Genomic DNA, 25978 nt, shown 5'->3' with positions numbered 1-25978 from the left:
AGTGGTGGTGAACATACAGCTCATGTGCCATAATGGACTGTTTGTATCACTGAAGGCTCTAAAAGGTTACCATCACTGCTGGACCCTGGATTTTGGGTGTCACACCTATCAGGGGCCAACCTGAAGTCTCAAAGTATAGTTCAAGTTGGAACACAAATCAGGATGCTTCTTTTTTAATCAAGGAGAAACCTTTTTCACATGACAAAAACCTAGTGCCCTATTTCACATTTATAAGTGACTCAGAGGAATATCTACAAACTGAACATGACCCTCAGGTTGATTTTTACCCTTAAGTTCTTTTGCTCTTAGAAACTGACTGCCATTCTAATCCAGCTACACATTGTGATTAAAACCAAAAAGAGAAATATGGTAGATAATAGCATCCAGATAGAACTTCTTAAGACTCACCTGGAACTGGTTGATAAAAGGTGCTATATTCAACCCAAGAGTACATTCTGTTCCTTGAACAGCATTCTCTTCCACCAGTGTCTGTGATTCCACAAGCATCCCAAACATCAGCACATACTGAGGAAAGATCTTCCCTCCAGGTTGCAGTAAACACCTAAAGAAGGATAAACATTTTTTTACCAGACATGATAGCACAGACCTATAATCTCTACCCTTTGGGAGACTGAGACAGGAGGATCATGAACAAGATCAAGTCCAGCAAGAACCTGTCAAAAAAAAGCCTAGGGATGTAGCTCAGTGCAGAGACCCTAAAGTTCAATCCCTAGAACACACTCCCACCAAAAAAGATACATATTTTTTAAAGCTGTTTGATTTCCTAGAATCATGAATTAAGCACACTAATGGAATTTGTATGATTCTTGGTTTGTAGTTCAGAATGTAGACTACTGAAATTTTTCAACAAGTCAAAAAGAAAAAGTAATTGCTGATCTGTGAAAGAGAAAAATAACCAATCAGCTAGATTGGACTACATCCCTCAAGGCAGCCGAGAGCCATTAATGGAGAAAAAACTACAACTGTTCCTATCCAGAAATCCAAAATCTGAAATGCTCTAAATTTTCTGAGTGTATACAGAATGCTATATTTGGAAAATTCTATACCTGACCTCATTAACAGGTTGTATTCAAATTGCAAGCACATTGAAAATACTGTATACAATTACCTTCATATTGTGTATAAGATATATATAAAGTATGAATGAATCTCATGTGCAGAATTGGTACAATCAATCCCCAAGGTATCATATAAATGTGAATATTCCAAAATTTTAAAAAACATCTAACTACTTCTGGTCCCAAGTATTTCAGATAAAGATACTCAACCTACTGCAGGTGGAAATTTGATTAAGAAAAGGATATTTACATAATCTTAAAACATATCACCCCATAAATGACAATAAATGATAAAGGAGATAATAGTAAATTATTATGAAAACTCCAGTGAAGTGTGGAAAACTTAAAACAAGAGTTCTAACTAGCATTAACAATAATGGTATAAAGCAACACTATGTGACTTCAAATGGTGATGAAATTTGTGGACCTTATAAGAAAATATGAAGAACATCCTATAGACTAAAAGCTCTACACTCTTCAAAACAGTTCATGTAATGAAAAACTGAAGCACTGTCAATAAAAGAAACTAGAGACATGAAAACTAAATGCAATATATGATCTTGGGTTTGACTTTGGACCAGGAACAAAAAAGGTATGGAAGGCACTGTGACAAACTGAAATACTGCATCCATGTAGATTTTCTGATTGTGATAATGGCTCGGTGATTCTATAAATGAGTACAGCCTGTCTTGTTCTTAGGAAATAAACATACAAAGTATCAAGGATAAAGGGACAGGATATCTGAAACTGTTTCAAAAAAATCACACAGGTTCATACCAGCCAGCCTTCTAGCGATGAAGCCTTCTTAGCCATGAAATCTACGGGTGAATGACAGGGAGAGAAAAACCATGCAAGTCATTTAGGCAGTCTGAGGGTCAGACTTGTAACACTTCTGACACCAAGCATGGGTGTTTTTTTCCCAGTAGTGGGCACCTGGAATTAGCGTCAAACTCCCCAAGTTAAGGCCTCAGTCCTACACAAAGGCCTTCTATCAGAGATGCCTATCCTAAATCCTGAATTTCCAGGACTTCTGGCCAACAATCTATAAATGGAGTATTCCCACAACTTCTTAATTAGGTTCAATAATTTGCAAGAATGAATCATGCTTAAATTGTAAAAGTTCCCCAAAAAGGCTTACATGTTAAAGGTCTGATTCTCAGGGCAGTAATATTCAAAGGTAGGTGGTTGAGTCCTAAGTGCCCTAACTTCCATCAGTGGATATTTAATGGCATTATTGGGAGGTGATGAAACTTAGGAGCTGAGGCCCCAGCTGAACAGAGTAAGTCACGGAGGCATTCCTTTGAGCACTATATCTTGTCCCCCCACCCCCAATTCTCTGCTCTCCCACGTTTTCTGCTTCTTGCTTGCACAAGGTCAGCAGCTTTCCTCACCATGCCTTTCTGCCATGTTTCCTCCTTGCCACAGGCTTAAAAGTAGTGGAGTGAAACCTGTGAAACCATGTGCCAAAATCAATCTTTCTTGCTGTAAGTTACTTTTCTCAGGTATCTTGCCAGTGATAGAAAACTGATTAATACAGCTCACAACTGAGAAAAGCATTTAAGATTTACTGATAAAAGACAACTGGGGATGTAGCTCATTGGTAGAGTGCTTGCCTAGCATGTACAAGGTCCCAAGTTTAATTCCCAGTACTACCAAAAAAAAATTTTAAAAAGGCAACTCAGGAATACCCAAATAAAAGACATACAGAGCAAATGATACTATGATCTATAAGAACATAAAGAGTCATTAAAATACTCAAATTTTTAAAATTACAGTGAAAAAAATTGCCCTTAATCCCTTCAAAGTATTCTCCCTCACTTCCAACACATTCCCATCATCCTTGCCACTTTCTAAAGAAGCTTCAGAAGTCTTTTTTCATATCCTTAGGAACTGTGATCAAAACTATGGTGAATGCAGCTGCCAAATACCATCAGTAGTAAAATCATTAAGGTGTGTCCTCATCCATCTACTTCATGGGACCTAGAGCTGGCCCTGTGCAGTTCCTGGCTCTTTCTCAAAAGTCAAACTGATCAGGAAAGATAAAACATTCTGAGTCAGTTCAGGACATGACAGCATTAGCTACAGACACATGAAAGAGGACTTCCAAACTGCCTCCGAAGGTGGTGAGAATCATGGCATACATGGTTTGATATGAGAGGGAATATTTTCTGGGGGAACTCACCACAGTGTATCTTTCACTGATAAGTTATTTTTTAATTTAAACATTTTCTGTGCTTGTGGACCACATCTGTGGTTATCTGGTTGTGGTTTATCTGGTCTTCATCCTGTTTCCTGGCACAGAAGTCCTAAAGCTCTGTCTCCCAGACAATAAAACAACCCTTTATATGCTGAGATGGCTTCTAGCTACCTCAGGGTGAGTGCTGCCTGCCCAAACGACCCAACTTTAGATTAACAGCTTAGGATTTTTCCCTCACCACTACTTCCACAGAGAAGCATGAAAGGCTAAGAATTAATCACCAAAGCCACTGATGTACCGTATCACACCTACAACCGAAACCCCATAAAAAACCCAGCACAGAGTTCAGAAAGCTGCTGTGTGGCTGAACATGTGGAGGTTCCTTGAGGACAGTGTACCCAAAGAGGCCACAGAAGCTCTGACCCTCTCCCCATGTCTTGCCTTATGTATATCTTCCTTTGTCATAGCCTTTATAATAGAGGTTGATCTAAACAAAGTAATTTCCTGAAGTCCCTGAGTTGTTCCAGCAAATTAAATACAAACGAGTTTATAAACTGAGGAAGGCCTCCAATTTATAGATAGCAAATCAATCAGAAGTATAGGTGATAAACTACCACTTGTGTCTGGCGTCAGAAGTTGAAGGGAGGCTTGTAGACCTGCGTCTTCAATCTCTGGGATCTGAAACTAAAAGCAGGTAGAAGTGCTAGAATTAAAACTAACTACTTGGTGTACTGCAGATCTGGTGTCAGAAGTGTGTCCCAATTTAAAAGTCTAACTCTAAATGACAAAAATTCTGCCACTTCCTTGTCATCCAACACACACACAAATTTAAGTATTTTTTTAAGTTTCCCAGGCTTTCTAGCGCTGCATTTTAAAATCTTGTATGAGTGAAAAGAATAAACTAGGAATGACTGCAAACTACAACTATAAGCACTTAAGTTCACTAAATGACCCATTTTTCCTTGTCATATTATTACAGTCCAAACAGCCAGATTCCTTTTATTTCTATCCCAAATATAAACTATTCTTCCCAACACCAGCTTCAGCCCTTTTGATCCTTCATGAGGTCTCCCTACTGTAAAAAGTTGAAGACAGTAACACAAGACTTAAGTGAGAGTATGCATACTTCTAGCTCTATGATCAAAGTTAAGTCTACATATTCATAAGTCTACATACTTATCAATATAAGTATGTACTAACTTAGGATGAAGGAAAGAAATTTGTTTTGCTACTGTTACTCTAGAGACATCTGAGGAGGCACCTGGGGAAGTTTCCTGGCTGAAACAGTGTTTAATTTAGTTTAAAAACCAAACAAATTCAGTAAAATGGCACAGTACCAAATCAACTCACAAAAATCACATACTGTGTAAATCATCAAAAAAAGTCTGTGTAGTGGGACACACCTTAATCCTAGCACTCAGCAGGTAAGGCAGGAGAATCACTGTGAGTTCCAGGCCAGCCTGCACTACAAACTGAGTTCAAGGCTATCCTGAACTGCACAGTGAAACCCTGTCTTCAAAAACACAAAAAAAAAAGTTTGAAAAAGAAAATAAAAGACAATTTTATTCACAATAGCAATAAAAGTAATATTTAGAAATAAACTTAACAAAAGAAACAAAAAAGTTTTACACTGCAAACAGTAAGCTTTCCTGCAAAAAATTAAAACACAAGCAATGTTCTGTGTGGGAAAGCCGTCAGCAAAAGTTTTAACCTCAGCATCAGAGATTAATGCTACAAAAGTAATAAACACATGAGATTCACTAGCTATAGGTTCATGTTCTAAACACAGACCACTGAAAACACTTTTATCTCTGTAATCAGTATGGCAGAACCTTCAGTGCTCATCACTGAAGAGAATTTGTACTTATTTCATCTATAACAGCAAACTTTAGACAGTGGACTGACCAAGTATAACTTAAGCAAAAGGGAGAAATCACGTATCAGAGAAATTCTATATCAATGTGGAACTGTCTTCATTTACAGCTTATTCCTTAAAACAATAAGTACAAGTCATAGCACAGAATCCCTATCTCTGTAATTATTGTGCACTCTTATTTGGCTAAGCACTAGTCCTGGTGTGCACAAGAAAACTCAGTGCAAAAAAACTGCTACCGTAAGACACAAGTGAACATATTTGTTATTCAGGCCTCTTATTTTCAGATATTCATTCCAAACTTTAGGAAATTACTAAATACCACTGAACATAGGATTCTGTATAAAATTAAGGATTTGAGCTAAAAGCCTGATATTGAAAACAAGAGTAAATTGTGCAATTTTGATGTAATCTGGTAATACTGAAAGCAGAATTGTAGAATAAATGAAATTAAACTTGATTAATATACTGCCAAAACCCCAAGTAAAGTGTTGCTTAGTAATCTAAAATACTAGTTAAATTCTAAATTTTTATACATTTTTAAATAAGGAAGAAACTTAATGGTGACTCCAATTTCTAGCTCTGGTGTGGAAAGAGGAGAAAGAAAAGAGGTAAGAGAGACGACAGAGAAGACAATGGGTGAAGAACTGCTCTACACTAACAGACTAGAGAAATCAAATGCCTGAATGCAACATGACCCTGCCTTTGAGTCTAGACAGGGGGAAAAAAAAGATTTATAAAGTACAGCACCGGATGATCAACTGAGAAAATCTAAATGTGTTGTGAACTGTATCTTATCAATGTTAATTGCCTGATTCTGATCATTTACTACAGTTCTGTATGCAAATTTTTTGTTCTTAAAAAATACCCTAAAGTAGTACTAAAAGGGTATTATACCTACAACCTATTCACAAAAATAAAATAGTGTATGTATTGGGGAAATGAAAGTGATAAAGCAAATAAAAAAATACAAATGACTGGTAAATCCACACGAAAGTATGAAAACTCTTGCAACCTTTAAAATTAAGTCAGATGAGCATGTGTATCTAAACTATAATAAAAATTTTCAAGCACTCACCATATTTTTCAGTTATACCTAGTAAATGAATGAGACATTAGTTTGGCAAAGACTACTCTGATAGATATGTCTGAAGAATCAGTCTATCAAAGAACACAACCTTTCCTAGTTTGTGGAAAAGCTATGTCCCCCATATATACATGTATTTATTTTTAATGTATATTTATATATACATACACATTGCCTTCTTTGTCGATCTGAGCAGCATAGCTAAATTTTGATTTGAAACTTAGCTAAATTCAGTATTAAATATTAGGGCCTAGTTTTCAACAAGCAACCTATACCAAATACCTTTAGGAAGAGATGTAGGGTAGGGGGAGCATGATTTTAAAATTCAAGAGAACTAAGTTTATTCCTAAGCAGCATTCTGATATGCCATCTTACATCATTAAGATGCAATTTCATTTTTTTCTTATCCAGAACTATTGCCATATCTGTTTTTATAAATCTAAACCTAATTTCCTATTCTATACAGGATATTTAAACTAGAAAGCAGGCTAACTTCTTCACACCTACAGTGCAGAGCCCTACAAGGACAAAAAGTTCAGTAGTAACATACGCACAAAAGAAAAAGTCACAATTCCTGAAAAGCAATGCTTGAGGAATACACAAGAATCTTAACTGATTTTTTATGGTTATACTCTTAAAGAGCTAAAGGAATTTCACATTTGAACTCAAAAAGTCCAAAATGTGTATTTTGTCATTTACCTGGATATTGCAGCTTTTTCCATTATTTCCTGCTGAATGAGCCCAGAAGGCTCAACGACATCCAATATAATTATGCTCCACAATTTGTCTGACTTAGGCCTTTGCAAGACAGCAGATTCATCCTCCACATGTCTCAGCCAAAACTCAAGGGTGTCTTTAGGAAAGTGACTGGCTTCAGCAATGAGGTCCAGAGCCATCCGGTGTTGGTCTTTCTCCACAGAACTATAAGGCTTCACCTGCCCAAGTGTGCCAGCAATTACAGGCAGAATAGAGAAGCCTTCAGACACATCCAACACATAGAAAGGTTCGGGGCTTCTCTGTTTCAGAGACGTTTCAGAGCTCATTTCATTATCCTCACAGTGAGTATCCGTGCTCTGACACAATTTCTCTGGGGTCAATGAAGACAACACTTTTCTCATTGCCATTTTAAAGCTTTCATGATACAGGATGTTGTTAAGTAAAGCAATTTCTGTAGATTCCAACACACACATCTGCTCCACCCCATCTGATTTACTGGTCTGAAGGTTAGCCAGGGCACTACAGAGTTCAGCCTCATTTCCTAAAGATAGTAAGTCTTTATCCTTGGCACAACTTTTTGAAACTTCCATTTCATGGTCCAAATCCAAAACATTGATACTCTGGATTCTTAGGTAACAATCTTGACAAGATACTTCCATTGTTACATGGTCCCCAGGCTTTACCCTATAATCTTCATTAGTAAGGAAAAAAAGTAATTGATTAATATAGTGTAATAAACCTGAGGATCAGACAAAAACTTCCATCTCATCTAATTCCGTAATCTTTAAATCACTACAAGAAAGATTACATGTGTTAGTTTAATATATGCACACGGACAATTTCAACACCAGCTTTACTTAGGGAAAGACTAAAGATTCCCTTAACTTTTAGCATAATGTAAAATATTCAAGAGCTCTACTACTGAATCTTAAGACTAACAGTACTATGGATTTTGTGTGTTTTTTTACTGCAATCAGTAAGTATCATCAAATGCCTGATGTCACCAAATCAGGGAGGGAGAATCGAGGGGCAAGAGAGTAGAAGTAGTGCAGGGGATGGATACTCTATTATCCTTTGTGTTTAAGCAAACAAAAACAAAGACAGATAAAATTCAGAGATAAGTAACACACTCCACTTTACCTTACAGAAGCATTCTTTAAAAGAAAGTTTATAAAGAACAAGACAACATTCAACAGAATGTTAATATTTCTTAACCATTAGGTTACTCACATGTTTAGAAATTTCAAAATATAAGAACAGATTAAGACCTAAAATGGACTGTATCATTCTCCTCTCTATGAGCTTTCATATGTGGTAAAACTTTAGAGCATAAATGTATAATTGTAATTCTTCTCATCTGTTTTAGAACCATTTAAAAATACAAGTTTTAAAATGTCCTTTCTCTCAGGATTTAAAAAAAAAAGGACATTTAAGTTGCTGTAGAGTTACTATAAATACAGATTTAAAAATGTCATTTACTGAGTACCAATCATTATGGGTAGGCATTTTATGCTTATCATCTCCAAAGATTCCCACAACACATCCAGTTTTACATATGATACACAAAAGCTCTAGGAAATGAACAAGGCTGGCCAGCAGGGATTAAGTGGCATAGCCAAGATCTGAATGCAAACCTACCAGACTCCAAAAATGTCACAGTAGTTACAATACTATACAAATTCTTTGACTTAATGATCTTGCAAGAGGCTAAATAGAAAATATATTACCTTCTAGTTTAAAAAGGGTAAAACCCTTTCTAGATAAACAGCTGTGAATGTACTAAATCTTACCAAGTAGCTTTTTTAAAAATTTCCATAAAAAAAATATATCTTTAATGTAGAATTCTGAAATTGCAAAGCTTTGTACTTACTTTAGCGTGTACATTTTTATTACCTGGGGCTACATAGACGTCACCAGACCAGCATTTCTTTCATCTACTGACAACTAGAAAAACCATTTAAAGCCATAAACAAATTAAAAATAAGTATTTCTGAAGGGTATGCAACACTGTTATATTTTAATCTTTATTACATGTATTAAAGAATTATTTTGAAAAAGAAAAATAAAATTCTGAAAGACTGAACCAATCTATCGTAAATGAAAACATCATACCAAAGTAAAAAAATTTCTGAGCCTCTGTTTCAAATGCTCAGCAAATTAAAGCAACAAGTTTAAAAAAAAAAAAAATACGAAGCTGGGGACATGGCTCAGTGGCACAGCGCCTGCCAAGCAAGCACTAGGTCCTGACTTCGATTCCAGGTACCACCAAAAAAAAAAAAAAAAAAAACATGTACCTGTAAGTTCTTGCACAGGGTAAACAGCCTGTTCCCAACATGTTTCCTCATTAGGACTTGTGGACAAACTGTGCTCATCGTCAAGCTGGAGCACAAACCAAACTATAATGGCATCTAGTACACCCTCTTTAATAACACGAATACCAAGCTTATCAGGTTTTTTGGTTGCAAGACTTTTTAATTCCTAAGAAAAAATAGAAAAGGAAAAAGAAGATTTTATAGATTGTACAAACACATGCCTCAATATCATACCACTGTCCACTTCTGAAGCTTCCAGTTCTGTGCAGCACCCTCAGGGAATACACCAACCACCTACCACACTGGATGGGGAGCTCGGCCTGGTGAACTGGACAGCACGCACTTAGTGATCAGAGTGAGGCGAATACACACTACTGATGCAGCAAGGAGTCCATGACATGTTGTCAGAAGCAAAGGCAACTGGCAGGGTAGTAACACTATTCTATTATAAACATGTATTTGTAGAATGAAAACAAAAAAGCCCTTCAAACTAGTGGCCTAGAGAAAGAAGGACCAAGACTAACAAAAGAAAAAAAGTAACCGAGTCTTTTCATTTCTAGTCTTCCATCTTACTTAAAAGCATAAAATAGGCAGACATTATTTTTCAAATTAAAACCTTAATGAGATAGGGGCAATGAAAAATTAATATAAAAACTCTAAAAATAATAAAAGGACAGCTTCGGGGTAATTAATAATTCCTACTGGAATGTTATATGTCAGATAAGGAAAGATCTTTAAGCTCAGGACTATTGCTCAGCTTAAGCAAGCAACATCAGATTATTAGTTTTAGACCATCTCAAGAGCCAACCTCATAATAGCTAGCGGAAGAAAATGTCTAAGTTTAAAAACTTTAGCTAAAATGACCTTCACAGTTTTCTACCCCAAGGCACATTCATCTAAAATGTGTGAATTTTCACATCTAACTTTAAAGACCTTCAGAAAAGGAATCTAATATAGTCCTATAATCCCAGTGCTTGGGAGGCTGAGGCAGGAAGATCACTGCAAATTTAAAGGCAGTCTGGGCCACACCTCTACATTTACATGCTGAAAAATTTGGCCAAAATTATGTAATGTGAGCAATAATCTCTTCTGCTTAAGACACATTTAAAGCACCTGGCACACAGCCATTCTCAATAAATCTTAGGGAGGTTTCCTTCCTACTTAAAGTAAGTGAATACTTTTAGGAAGGAATTCTAATTCTCATTAATAATTTTTTTACATACTTTTAAGTAGAATCTCATACAACTCATAAGATAATCCAGTGGAATATTTTAAGCAATTTGTGAAATATAAAGCTTGAAAACAGTAATCAAACTTTTTTTTACCTGAAGATTGTTGAAATCTACTTTCATAATTTCAAAGCATTCTGTCAGAGCCAAATACCCTCCAGGAACTCGACTCATCTTTTCAGTTGTATAAGGTTCTACTGCTTCTTCAGTATCTATTGAGTAATAGGTAGGACTCTGAAATTTCACATTTGTTGGTAAATGGATGCCAGCAATGTCCTTACTACCCACTCTGGTGAGAGAGAAAATAAGAGTTTTTTAAGAATCAAGTAACACCATCTAATACTGAGTGCAGAGGAACATAAACGTAAAAATGAAATAAGATGTCATGGACAAATGTTTCTTAAATTAATACACACACATGTACATATATACCAAGAATAAAGGAAAATAAATAAGAGACCTACATTTAAATTAAGAACTGCTCACATAAGGCCACTGTACAAGTAAAAATGCAACTTACTAAAAAAAATACTTGTAACACACATTCACTAAAAAGTTCATATCCAAAATAATTATTTTTTATTTCCTACAAACTTAGAAAAAACAAAAATGAACAAAGACAGACACGTTACAAAATAGCCAATGACCATACAAAAAGTTGCTCGGCTTCAATAATCATCTGGGTAATGATATAAAACTCATAATGCATAACATACAACCTGCAGGAGGGGTAAAATATAACAGTCAACAGTTAGTATCATGCATTGGTGACAACAGCCCAGTAAGAGTCCTTTGGAAGACTGTTTATGATACCTACTCAAGCTGAGCACACCTATTCCAGATTCACTCTACAAACAGAAGTCTCACAGTGTTTGACACATCTGAGAATAGAGCCAGCAGAAATTCATACATATTATCATTAAAAGAATATGCAAGATGTTTGTAGCTATATTGCTTCAAATAGCTAACTGACATAACCTAAATGCCCATCAACCAGATGAATGAATATCCAATGGGATATTAGTCAGCAATGAGAATGAACAAATTACACATAACAAAATATACAGTTGGGCAAAAGTCAAGCATAGGAATACATGCATACTAACATCAAACTACAATTAACTTGCATAAAATTCAAAAGGGACACTAACACACCATATTGGACATCAGAACAGTGGCCAGTCTTGGGGTGTGGGGCACTAGTTACAGAAAGGGGTTTCTATCTAGGGTTATTTTTTTCTACAGCGGTGGTGGTAATATTCTGTTGGGGTTTTTTTTAACCTGATTCCTCCTTATGCAGGTATATCAACTTCATGAAAACTCATTAAACCATTAACTTATTATCTATGCACTTGCTATCAGAATGTCTGCCTCAAAACTTATCATTAAAAAAAAATACTTTATGACCATTTTAGCAACACCATTGTTATGGTTTAGATAAAAACATCCCCCCAAGCCTCACTAGTGGATGCATGCTTTAACAAGCTCAGCAGCTCAGTGTGACTTTAGCAGGTGGTGCCTGGCTGTAGGGGGTCATTGGAGCATGACCTAGAAGGGTATAATTCTTGTCTCTTTTCTTTGTTTTCTGGCCACCATGACATGAGCAGTTTTCCTCCACCAGACACCCCTCCACCTGCTGTCTGTCCTTGGAGCCCACTATGGACTAAAACCTCTGAAACTATGAGCCAAAATAAACTTCTTTTAAGTTGCAGGGGTCAGGTTTTGTTGATTCAGCAAAGAAGGAAGTGACTAGGACAACCACTCTTATAAAGAAAACATTCAACCTAGTCTCATTTCATCTCCGAGGCAATCGGATTCTTACTAGTCAAAATTCATGGGTTCTTATTAAATGGATTTTAATCCTTAAATGTTAGCCCCTTTTTAGCATGGTGCTTAATTTTCCCATGTGCAGAGACACTGCAAGCATACTTGTGTCTTTTAAACATGTCCCACAATATTTTATTTTTAAAGCACTTCCTTATTTTGTGACCAAAGATATTCCAGAATCATTGAATCTCTCCTGTCCAAGTCTTGGAATGAACTACGTCTCTAAGGACCTACAGTTCCACTTGGTAAGAAATGGTACTAGAAAGCAAGATTTGGGAGCTGGGTATACTCACTGCTCTGAGGACTGTGCCTTGCCTTCCTCCCATGAACACTACGTCACTGACTACACATTCACATTAGCTAATTCCTATAGGTGCTTGTACAATACTGCACCGGGTGACATATTTTTAAAAAATATTTTCTTGTTAATAAACATTTAGATAACTTCTCAGTCTTGTTCAACTACAATATCATAGTCAACAACCTTAATTATGTATCATCATACATATGTATGTGTCAGTACAGACCCTCAGATGTGGAGCTGCTATGCTGAGAATGTAATAAACATCTTTATTTTGTTAGAAAATGCTAAAGTCAGCTACTAGAATGTTATACAAGTGTAAAATCCTGCCCAAGTCAATAAGAAAACAGGATATCAATCATTTTTAACGTTTGCTAACATAAGCAACTGAAAAAGGTTATCAGTACATAGATTTTAATTTCAGTTTTTGATCAATATATAATTACACTCATATTTTATTGTAAAAGTTGCAAATTGTTATCTCACTTTTTCCTTGTCTTTTAACTTTGTAATACTGCATCTTTCACCAATCGCCTCCATATTGCTGGAAATTTCTGGAGCTTATGCTATATTTTGCTCTGGAAAGCATTCATCATTTAATGCATTCTTTCACTTATAATTCAATTCATCCAGAATTAAAAGACTCTAAATTTTCTCCCCAAATGATGCATAACATCTCCATATACTAAACAGTTTATCTTCACCCCACTGATCTGAAATATCACACCTATATCATATTACAAAATCCATATAATTTCAAGTTCATTTCTAGATTTTTTTTGAGTGTTACACTGATGTATTTTTCTCTGTATCAGTAGTCTGATTTTATTTCGGTATTTTATATAGTGTTACACTGATGTATTTTTCTCTGTATCAATATAGTCTGATTTTATTTGTGTTTTTATATCTAGTAACTCATTTCACAGTTTTCTTAGTTATTTTTAACTACTTGCTTATTTGAGTGAGCATTAGATTCATTAGGATCCATAGTAATTTTTATAATTTACAAATGTTTCCACCAGGTAAAACAGTATCACTCATATGTATCTTTATAGCACCTTTCTTCACAATCCTCAATCCAAACTACTAAATTTGGGGGGGAGGGGAGTACCCAGAGCCTCACTCAGACCAACTCAATCAAAATGTGCAAAAGTTCCTTTTGGTGCTTCTGTTGTACAGCCAGCCGCACACACACACACACACACACACACAAAAAAAAAAAAAAAGCACCAATGATGAAGTTATCTTTTTTCAAAATGATAGACAACAGCCCCCAGAATTCTGTTTTGCTTATGCAAACAATTATAGGAGTTTTCCTATAAAACATAGGGAGGAACTATCTAAGGCACAATACAGCAAGAAATCTCAAAAAGATACCTCATTTCTGGTGGATAATGCAATGTGTTTAAGTAGCTTAAAAAATATACCACTCTTTAACTCAACAATCTCTTATTAAAGAACTTATCCTAAGAAAATAATAAACACAAAGGTCCACAAAAGACATGGAGTTCAGAGATATGTACCCTGGCTCTTCAAAGCTGCTAAGTGGAAACAACCTAAAATTCTAAACTTACAACATTAGGAGACTGACTTTAAGAAACAAAGAACCAAGTTGGGTGTGGTGGTGCATTCCTGTGATTTCAGCACTCCAGAGGCTGAGGTAGGGATTGCCTTAAGTTCAAGGCCAGCTGCGGCTACACTATTAACTTCAAGAACATCCTGAACTACGTAAGGAGACCCTACCTCAAAAAACCAAAAATACAAACAAACAAACAAAGAAATCATGAACCAAACCTATCTACGCAGGGAGACTTACAAATAAAAGGCAAATATATTTGGCAAATATATTTCCCATATTTTGAAACAAACTGAACTTATACATACGCTTATTTACACAGTTGATATTTAACAAGCACAAAGTCATTTATTCAATTTGCTCTCATCATGTGCTATGCCTACAAACCTAAACATTCCTACAACATGCAATAAAAATATAACTGCTTTTATAATAGTAATGAAGCTATCAAAAAATAATTAAAATGTATTGTCACATTGGAAATTGCTACTCCAACTTCACCTAAAGTCAATCTGAACTTAGTATCTTTCTACATTAACCTATCATAACTAAATGCTGAACTGTATAAAATTCACTTTCCGTAAGAAAGTAGGCTTTAATTATAGAACTTTATTTTAAAACATGCATAAATCTTTTATGACTAAATATCATGAATTTAAAGGTCAGAAAAGTATAAATCTTTAATACAACTATGCACTAAATAATCTTTGAGGTATGTTCGCTTTAAAATTACTGTTTTTTAATATTTATTAGTCACTTACCTATGATGTCTTCTTATCTCTACACACTCTACTGCCATCCCAAATATAACAGCACTTGCTGGTATAACTTTCCCATACTTCTCACAATTACCACTTTCACCTTTAATCTGAAAATATAACAACAAAAATATTACAAGTATGAAAAAAGTGTATATAATGACAAGCTATGTAAATTAGGAAAAAAATTGAAAAGTAGTAAGTAGAGGTAAGTTAAGGATCTTTTTACTTAAAAGGTATGTTCACTACTATGTATATACATATATATTTTCTGCTTTTACAAAGGAGAGAGGGAAACAGCTATAATAGAAGGCCTTTGGATATGACTCTGAGCATGTAAAATCATTACCTACTCAAAAAAATGTTTTTTACAATTTAACTCGTTATTTTAAATTTAAATTGTTTTCTGTAAATAATTTTTATTACATGTTAAAACCCTTTCATTCATAATACATATTATATATTGTATATCTTAAGATTTGTGAGTTACTGTAGAGGATTTCAATGCAAATATCAGGGTTGGTCCTATCCAATCAGACTGGGTTCAGTAAGTCCCTTAAAATTATACCAACTCTATATCACTATATTCCCTTCCAAGTTCCAAGCAATGAGGGCTAAGAAACTGAAATTACCTTCCTTTTAAAACCATTCTCAAATGATTTGGGGATGACAGTGTGCAATGTATGATATACCATTGTTGCCTCCTGACTGATGTGTTTTGAAATTTTATTTTTTTTTCCTTAAAATAAAATGGATTTGGAAAAAAATTACAAAATAAAAAATAAACCATTCTCAAGAATTCTACATCAGTCCTTCCACAAGGTAACCCTAATTCCTATGAATTCCTGTATGAGGATTTTTTTGAGGCAAATCTTGCTATATGGTTTAGAGTGGCCTTGAACTAAGTAGTTCAGGCTGGCCTCAGACTCAGATTCTCCAGCCTCAGCTTTCCAAAATCTAGGATTACAGGCATGCACCACCATGACTACCTTCTTCTCAAGAGTACTTTCCACCTTTATTCTCCTTTGGACACATAATACACTGTATTATGTTGTTATTAAATGTTTTGGGCATTGATTTCTTTCCAACTACAGACTATGTACCTTAACAAGAGAGAAATGTATTTCACACTGCTTTACAGACACTCTAGGAGATTTCAATAAATAGTAGTAAAGTCTTTTTTCTTTTTTAGGGATGAGTAGTAAAGGGGTTGAACCCTGGGCCTTGCACACATCGGGCAAGCAAAGCATTCTACCACTGAGCTACATCCCTAACCCTTTTTGAAATTCTGAGACAGAGGTTTCACTAAATTGCCTAGACTGGCCTCAAACTTGCAGTCCTCTTATTTTCACCTCCCAAGAAAAAATGAATTCTTAATCAAAGTTAAGTGTTTCTGTGCTGCTTACCTTTGGCTGCAAAAGTAAATGCTCCCATGCATGAATCAAACTCTCCACAATTCCTTCTCCAAATAAACCTGCATCGACAGTTTCTGTTACAACTAGGGACACTCTATAGAATGATTTTTTAAAGATATGTGTGAGTAAAATATAATGCTATTTATATAAAGATGTTAAAGCTGAGAGAAGAGATAATTACAGAAACAGTTCACAGGTAAAATTTTCTAATACATTTCACTTTAATATCTCGCCCTGAACCTTAACTCGAATGCTGCTCAGCTCCTCTGTGTTCCTCTGGCCCCATCTCCTTGGTTTGCAGCAGGGCTGACAACACACTCCCCTGGCAATCTGCCTCCTCAGGCTGTTTCACTGCCTAATCAGTTCGTCACCATTATCTTCCCAGGCTCCTTCCTTAAAGCCAAGTAACTGTTCTAACTCTAATATTCCATAAGAATATTCTGTATCACTAATAGCTCTTGGCTTATCAAAATTATCTTTTCCAGTTGCCATTTGCTTTTATTTACAAGTTAAAGCAGGCGAGAGCCCTTCCTCTCAAATATTCAGCTTCTATCTTCTGTGACACTGTATTACTCAAGTTTGCCTCTCATAGTTAACTGAACCTACTTATTATTCCTTCCTTGGATCTTTACAAAAGCTCAGTCCATCCTTCTGCCTATTCTTACTTTCAAAAAAGTTCTACCTAAAAACATACCAAAACAATTTCTCCCTTCTCTGAGTTACTCTAGCTGTTACTGCCATCATTCATTTCTGTAACTTGAAAATAAAGCAAAGTTTCACCACCATTCCTTAACTTCCAGCCAGGCTATCTGCACCTAGAAAAGCAGGAATGACTTTTGTACCTCCACAGTGCCTAAACCCAGTATTGTTTGAATATACAGAATATATTGTATTTACAGTTGTTCATATTTAGAATGTGGAAGGTATCTCAAATATCTAGTCCCACATCCTGAAGTGTAATGATCTGCTAAAGCAGAGTTTGAATTAGAATTCATATCACCTGATTCAAAATCAGGAGATATGTTTACAACTTTATCTGTGAAAAAAACAGGAATTGAACAAAAGTAACTTTCGATTCATAGTATGGACTTAATCTTGTCCCCCCTAAGTCTTGTGTTAAAAACCTTAACTCCTGAAATGACTACATTTAAGGTATTCATGTTAAATGATGCCATCAAAGTGGAGCACTAAGCCAACAGAAAACTAGTGTCCTTCCAAAAGAATGAGACACTGGAGATCACACACTGGAGAGGAAAAGCTACCAGATGAAACCACAAGAGGCCATCTGCAAGGAAGAGACCCCTCGCCGGAGAAGCTAAGTGTTTATTCTTATTTAAGCTACTGAGTCTGTGGTACTTTGTTCGGCAACCTGAAGACTAAGACAATTCAGGATGGTCTGCTTTTGTTTTCTATAAAATGGACATACACCTGCATTAGTAATCTAATATGCGTCTTTCTTGAGACTTAGATATAGAGACCACTTGAAAAGTATAAGTACTATGCAAACAGTATTACATATAGAGAGAGAATGAAACAAAACACAGAGAGAAAATCTCTAAAATGGTAATGCTGAGGCCAGGCATGGTGGCAGACACCTGTAATCCCAGCAGTTGCTAAGGCAGCAGAATCACTGTGAGTTCAAGGTCAGACTCTACTACACAGTGAATTCAAGGTCAACCTGAACTACGTGGCAAGACCCTGTCACCAAAAAAAAAAAATGTTGAGCCAATTTTAGGTTTTCTGTGTGTAGTTGTATGTTTTTGCTGGAGCTTGGGGGAGAGGGTTGTTTTAGCTCTACTGGGTACCGAACACAAGGCCTTCACAATGAGCTACATTCTCAGCCCTTTTCATATTCATTTTGAGATGCGGTCTAAGATACCCAGGCAGGGCTCACATTTTTGATCCTCCTGCCTCGGTTTCCCAGAATCTTGGGATTACAAGAACATGCTTCCACGCCTGGCTTACAGCAGATGATTTTTAAATTTCTTCTAGTTCTAAAATTCCATCACCCTTGTGATATGAAATATAAAAACACACTAAAAAACAAAAACTTAGGAATTACATTCAAAGTATTTGAATTATACAATGTCAAAATACATTGGCAACTGACATTTCCAAAGCTTTCATTGTAAATATGAATATTAACACAAAATGTGATAAGTGCATTGAGTCTGATTCATGTTCAATTTCTAAGAATAATTTTTAAAGTTATTCATCATATATAAAGTTATTCATCATATATAATTATTATCCATCTCTACAAATCAGAACACTGAAATTAACAGAAATAAACTTGCTAAAATCAAGTTGTTTTTTTACTCAATTCCTCTAACATATTTTTCTCAAGATTTTAAATATGTTTCATGGAGCAGATGACATCATGCTGAAAATCTGATTCTTATATCCTATACTTTATAAAAAGGGGTGTTAGAGTTTTTGTTAGGGTAGAAACTAGAAGCATATCCTAATTTTTAAAAACTATAAATTATAAACAATAAAATCATTTTAGAGTAGAATACCTTTCAGGAATGTGTTTTGGGATTTCTATGTCAAGTGACTTCATATGTAGGAGCTGTATCCCCTTTTGCATCTTGTTTGCTGCCACTATATCACAGGCAAGTTCATACATTGTTTTGGATACTTCACAGGCATACACTGATTGAGCTCCAGCTTTCTTAGCAAACATGCTACAAAGGGGGGAAATGTTCTATCAGAAATAGTAATAGTAATCCAAAAACAGTAACTTCAAATTTCAAGGGAATTAGACACTTTAAACATGAAGTTTTCTTTTTATTCTTTAACACTTCTGCATTCAAAATGAACTAAGATTCTTAAAACATTCAATAAGGCACAACAGTCATTCTATTAAGACACTACTGGTATGAAGAATACTAACAGGCTTTTTAGATTTTACAAGAATGTTAATACAAAAAATATTCTTAAAATACATTATTTAAAATTTCAATAATCCCAAACTTCTCTTAGCAGTTTTCACTAGTTCTTAATAAATCAGTGAGAAAATACAGTACCAGATGTATCAATAACAAGATTATAAGAAATGATTACCATGTTAAAACTTCAATGTTCAATTTAGTATATGTGGCAAATCTTTTATATTTTTATATATATATATATATATATATATATATATATATAATTAAAATACAATTATAGCAAACCTCAGAATTCCAGTTCCTGTTCCAATGTCCAAAACCGTTTTGGATCCCAAACACACTGCCTTTTGGATTGCTGCATTATAAATCATATTCCTCTTGCTGTCATTAAGCATGATAAAGTGCCAGCGTTCCACCAACCAGTTTGCAACGCGATAAAAATTCTCCTTTGCATCACTGAAATCAGGGTTTAGCTTCACTGCTTTATGAAAATACCCAGCTGCTTCATCTCTGAAGCCCATTCTAAAGTAGAATAAAACAATGAAAGACAAAGATAAAATATACTCAATATATTAGATGCCATCAATTACAACACCTTTGTTTGTGCCAATCACCTGGCCGGAGAATCGCTTACCAGCACATCGAAGCCCAAAGAAGGTAGAAGGCTACCTCCTTGGAAAAGTTTTCCCCAAAGACTGCAACCCTCATGACTGTTTGCTGAACCCCTCCTACATTTACGCATTCTAATCACTATTTAATATTGAATTATATGAAGTATAATAAAGAAAGCTCTTTGGTCCTCTTCCATTTCGCCAACTTGCCAGAACACCAGTTCTTCCTGGAAGCCTCTCCTTCCATAACATGTATCAACGCCCATGGCAAGTAAGTTCTTTCCAATGTACCTGCATTTCTTTCTCTCCACAGTTGAGAGGAATGGCCTTTGAGAGTCAGTCATATTCGCTGCCAAACCAGTTTGTACCAGATGCATTGGTACTAGAACTCACGTCCTGGTTAATTTTTAAAGGGAGCAAATACACATGACTGTAAAGAGACAACCGTTTAGTCTAAGAACATTAAATGCTTTAGGAAAAAACAAAGGAAGTCACTTCAAAAATTATTACTAAATTAGATGTGAGAATAAAAAAATCATAGGGAGTTGGGGCTGGGGATTTAGCTTAGCGGCATAAGCGCCTGCCTGGCAAGCGTGAGGTCATGAGTTCAATCCCTGGTACCAAAAAAAAAAAAAAAAAAGAAAATCATAGAGAGAAAAACTCATCAAACCATCTAGAATATTGTTTCTCAAACTAGTGAGGAACTCCTTTTCCCTTTTTTAAAATATTAAATTGTTTGTAGACCCATGTAGCTCCTATAACATTTGCTTTCAGCAGAACCCAAGCCAGTTCATTCAGGGTGAGAGCTCCTAACCATCTGCTTAGATTTATGGCAATGTCATAACTGCTGTATATATTTCTAAATATTCAAATTCTGTACGTATCTGAAACTAGTAATTTGAACAAAATTGAGCTAGAATTCTTTTTACTCATACTACTTACCAGCATTCTTTAGGCATTGTCCATTTTAAGGAAATCATACTATTCATTCTTGGTATGGTATAAGCAAAAGACATTCTAGAATTCAAGGGACCACACCTTAATTAAATGTGTCAAATGACTGGCACTCATATTTCAAGTTAAAATTAAAATGTTTAAGGTTAACATAAATTCATTTTATTTTGAAGAGAGAGCTATCTAGATCTTATGGTACAACTACCATTGTATGAAATATACTGTATAAAAATCACAATTCATTGAGACCAACTTACCAATGTATATTAAAATATTTCCAATTATCAATGATCAATCTGTTGAATCAATGCCAAACATACTCCTAATTAATTTCCTCAGTTGGTGTTTCCTTTGGGTTTGATACTTAATACACCATCCATTTTCTTAAATTGTAATGCTAACCTAAAATTATATAATACTCTCAAAATATCTCACATTGAAAGACTCAACACATGTCAATAATATCAATGAACTGCAAGAATGCTTTTTCTCTTTTAACTAGAAAAATCAGCGTCCATTAGCAATTTAAATACATTTTCTTCAATGCCACTAGATTAACAAAAGATTGTTAAGGTGAGACGCTAAACAATTTTATTTCACAAATAAATGTCATGAAAGACAGCTGTCATTTACTTTAGGACTTTTTCTGAGAACAATGTTTATTTTGGTGGGGAATGTGAATGTACTCTTTTTTTAAGAAAAGTAATACAGAATAAAAAACTATTGTCCAAGAAAAATAGGACAAAATGTAACAAAAGCAATCCACTATTCTGAATTATCAACGTCTGAACTAGAAATTTTGCTAGTACATCTCCCAAAGCAAAATAAAACCAGTTATTTTTAACTCAATGATTGGCAAATGTTCAGACAAGTGCTATACAACAGTAAGTCACAAACTTCCTAAAATGAGCAGAGGTATAATTTTCTATTAAATCATTTATCCTGAAACATAGTCTTGCATTATCATGACCACTATTGTGCAAACAACAGAAAATATGACAATATGTTGGTCACCTGCTTTTCTTTCAAAGGCTAGAATTCTGGTATGTGCCAGGCAGGACATGGCTAAGTGGTCAGCCCCTCAGTACTCTAATGAATTTCCCTGGTTGACATTTCAGGATATTGTCATGATTGTTGTGAGAGAAAGGAAACGCATCTTCAGGAGGCTTGAACCTGGTTTCCTTCAGACGTTGCCCCATGCAATTTTTCTCTTTGTTAATTTTGTTTCAGGTTCTCTCACAGTAATAAATCAGAGCCAAGACTATAAATATATGCTGAGTCCTGTGGGCCTCCTAGCAAATCAGCAAATCTGTGAACAGTCTGGGAGATCAAAGGTAGTCAATTATTCACACACTACAAAATTGCTCTTTCCTGTGTGAAAAATTCCTTTTTGCCTGTGAGAAAAATATATCTGGCCCTTTAATGTTTTCCCAATAGCCAGCACAAATTGCTGAGACACAACAGGAGTCATGGTTTTGCTTCTTGTTTCCAGTGCTAAGGGCTTCTTTGGCACTAGGCTCCTGAGGACCATGGCAGTCAGCAGCACCCCTAGGACTCCACTCTGCTGGACGGTTTGCTGATAAGTGCGCCTCTCATTTGACACTTTCCAAATGAGGCTTTTTCTGGGACCTCAGAAGGCAAAAGTCCAGCACATTCCCTGGGAAAGCAACAAGTGACTTCCCTGCCATCTTGTGAACCCCAGCTATGTCTTCTCTAACAAGGACAGGTTCTCAGTCCTTTGGGGGAACTCTTCCTTGGAGACTCAGCTCAGACCAGAAGCGATGATTTTTATGCAGTTTATTATTTAATATTTAATCTGCTATGATATCTGCTATTTCTATATTCTTTTGGGTTCTCTTGTTACTAATACAGCTCTCATTACTCCAATCCTTTTTTATTGTTAATTATTCCCTAAAGTTTCCTTGTTCAAATTACTCCATAGTTTACTCCTGATCCAGGATCCAGAATAATTCTTAACAATTAATATCAAAGCTACTACAAACCTGAAGAGATGCTCCCCCATACTATTGCAAATCACTTCATCATCAGGAAATAGTTCCAAGGCCTGCTCATAGCAACCAAGTAAGTCTTGTATTCGATTGAGGGCATCAAGCTCTTCAGCCCACTGGAAGAGTGTATACTGAAAAGTTTCCTTTACAATTAAGAAATAAAAGTGAATTAGTGAACAACATAAAGAGGAAAGAATATCCAACACCAGCTGAGGTTTCCAAAAAATGAAACTTAACTATTACTGAGTGATCATTTTGAATTGCATTTAATTTTAGTGAGTGATATTTGTTGAATACACACACAAATGAATTAATTTTACTACCTAGCTGGAAATAATGTGTAGAATTAATTTGACTATGGAAATTCCTTCCATTCTTACAGCACTCTCCTCATTCTTTCCTACCTCTTTTTCATATTCCTCTCCCTCTTCCCCAGGGATTTTGTCCTTGGCCCTCTTCTCTACTCTCATCTATCCCCAACACATTATCTATCTATGTGTTAATGGTGCTACATACACATCAAATTATGTCCTTTTCTTCTGATCCTCAAACACACAAATACAACTTCCTATCGGCCATCTCAATCAGGCACTGGGTCCCTGGGCCTTTCATATTTAGCCAAATTCAACTATGTCCTCGACAACTGGTGAACAACAACAAAAAAAAAGGAGCTAGAATTCAGTGATGAATGACATAAATGCTGTTCCTATCCTCATACAGGCACTGTAAAAGGAGATTTACCATAGCATCTAATGATGAGTAAGGTAAAACTATCTCATACCACAAAGTCATCTTCTAATGCTATCCCCTAACTCCATATACAATATTTTTAAATCCAGCCAGTGCTTATTCAGTATCTTTAAATTTTTCCTGCAAGCCCATAATTCTAGGACAGGAAAATTGCAAGTTCAAGCCCAGCTTGTGCAACTTAGTGACTTAGCAAGTCCCTGTATCACTGTATCAAAGCAAAAATTAAGAACTAGATATGTAGCTCAGTGCCAAGGCTCTCGGCTCAATCCCTAGTCTGCGGGTGGAAGGAGCACAATCTTCCCCTCCTCTCTATCCTACTGTTACAATTTAATCTGGCTCTTGCAACCACTTGTGGGACTACAGCAAAATCTGTCACCTGAACTCCAGGTATACCTCCCGCCACTGCAATACTATGTAAGGTGGGCAAGCTCTAAACATCCCAGCTTCCTTATAGCAATATTGTGGAGAATCATGGTTATTTTATCAGTTTCTTCAAAGGTCACACTGCAGCTAAATTTTGAGCCTGAAGTATAACATTAAAATTCTACCTTGCAACACACACACACACACACACACGTATGCATACATTATGCATATATTATTAGAGGCTCTAACTGCTTTTTATGTCTTAACAGTTACCATTTCTTCTCTTTCCCAATGTAATATCAAAAGTTCCTTTTATTCATTCATTTGTATATAATACACATAATATGTGTGTATATGTATTTATTTATTTTACTGATTTCCTTGACCACAAATCTTAGTCTTTACAGATTTGTTAATCAACTGTACCTGGTAGGATTGTTTCTCAAAATAATAAGGGTCAAAAAGGACTCAAGTCTTCATACAACACCTCAGAACTGACATGGACAGAAAATAAAATGAGTATAACCTCATGAAAGCGTTTCTGGTGTGACCTTTCTGAATTCCCTCCTCACATTAAAATCAAATATAAAGGTTCCTACTTTCTCTCTGGCATCACATTCCTTTCTTGGAACTCTGCAGTGTATCAAGAGTTGCTTTCCTGGAACTCTTTAGGGTACTTGCTGGTCTCTTGTGTATCAATAAATTTTTAACTTTTCTATGCTTCCTGACAGCTGGTAAATTAATTTTACCACCTCAAGCCCAGTCTCTCACAGGCTGCATCTCATACAGCAAACACTTTTTAATCATCTTTACTTGCTTTATACAGAAGGGCTGTACTTGAAATTCAGTTCTGAAGGAGTCAGAGACAGGAAAAAGTAACAAAATTCTAGTGTGTGAGGGAAAAACAGAGACTATTTAAAATGAACCAGGGGCCCTAAAGATAATAAGGGGCTTGGTGTGACCCGCCTCTGGTTATAGGGAACAGAGGGAGTAGTGTAACAGGACTTGCGTAAAATACATATACACATAAACTTTGTTCTACAGGAATCAGAATAAGTTACTGAACCTTACATTGAATGTCGAGTACTGCAATGCTTTACACATTTTTTAAATATACACTAAACATCTTTAAGACAGACGTTGGCCCTGTTTATAGAAGAGATAACTATCAAACAGCACCTGCGTTGATCCAGTGCAGCTTACACGGAGGACCAAGCTATCTCAGTAGTCAGTAACCTCCTTTGGTGAACTGTAAAAGTCTACGCTGCTGACATCTAGCTGCTGTACAGAAGAATGTACAGGAGAGCTCCTCAAAAGGAATTATCCCAACCAAAATGCCAACAGTGCTAAGACTAAAAAACAACCTCAGTAGCCTTCAGCTGAAAACTGTATTTGTACTTGCATTGGCAGCATATATACTGAAAACTGTGTATTTAAATCATTTTCAGAAACTTTGATTCTAAAACTACTTGAACAAATGTACAGTATTTCAACATGCAAACTATTGCAAATAATCAATTACTGACCTTTAAAGATGTATCACCAACTAAAGAATACTTTAGGCTAAATACATTTTATTCGACTAGAGGAAACCTAATTTTCCTTCTACACTCAGTAGTTACAGTTGCAAAGGCCTGAAGACAGGCGTGCTTAAGTCAGATACAGGTGGGGCAAAAGCCTAAGGCTTCACTCACAATTCGAGGACCTTTGGAATTTTAAGTTTTAAAACAGAAAAGTCGTAGCTTTGACTTGTTACAAAAAGCTGGCTGGGTTGAGAAAGACTGTAAAACAGAGATCAGCCGGAAACCTACAGCCAACACTTGGCCGAGGACTGAGGCCTGAGCCAGCGTGGTAAAGAAGGTGGTGAAAAGTGGCAAATTCTAGGCATAATTTCAAAAGTAGAGCAAACAGGATTGTCGTGGGTCTGATTAAAATCCAGTCGAGAATAAACAACGAACATCAGTAAACTGCAGCCACAACCCACGGACCTAGGTAGGGCTCCCTCTCCTGCTTTTGGTTTTTT

The 25978-nt window shown here is 35.8% G+C and overlaps 1 protein-coding gene across 4 annotated transcripts in view; it reads right to left on the bottom strand.

Moving 5' to 3' along the window:
• Positions 1-25978, bottom strand: part of Prmt9 (protein arginine methyltransferase 9) — a 32132-nt gene that overhangs the window by 5710 nt on the left and 444 nt on the right. The window contains exons 2-10 of one of the 4 annotated variants that reach the window (XM_003476829.5): positions 22834-22982; positions 19551-19787; positions 18891-19058; positions 16363-16465; positions 14960-15066; positions 10591-10783; positions 9248-9431; positions 6936-7644; positions 409-562 (exon numbers count right to left, since the gene is read on the bottom strand). In XM_003476829.5, the coding sequence (XP_003476877.1) occupies positions 409-562; positions 6936-7644; positions 9248-9431; positions 10591-10783; positions 14960-15066; positions 16363-16465; positions 18891-19058; positions 19551-19787; positions 22834-22982 (2004 nt within the window). Of the gene's footprint in view, positions 1-408; positions 563-6935; positions 7645-9247; positions 9432-10590; positions 10784-14959; positions 15067-16362; positions 16466-18890; positions 19059-19550; positions 19788-20167; positions 22813-22833; positions 22983-25978 lie in introns of those variants that run through there. The other 3 variants (XM_063260804.1, XM_063260805.1, XM_023560368.2) reach the window with 3 other exon arrangements.

This window comes from Cavia porcellus, unplaced genomic scaffold (assembly GCF_034190915.1).
Source record: "Cavia porcellus strain 051 isolate PalLab524CR breed Dunkin Hartley unplaced genomic scaffold, mCavPor4.1 scaffold_14, whole genome shotgun sequence".
Lineage (NCBI taxonomy): Eukaryota > Metazoa > Chordata > Mammalia > Rodentia > Caviidae > Cavia > Cavia porcellus.
This window is presented reverse-complemented; position numbering and strand designations above follow the sequence as displayed.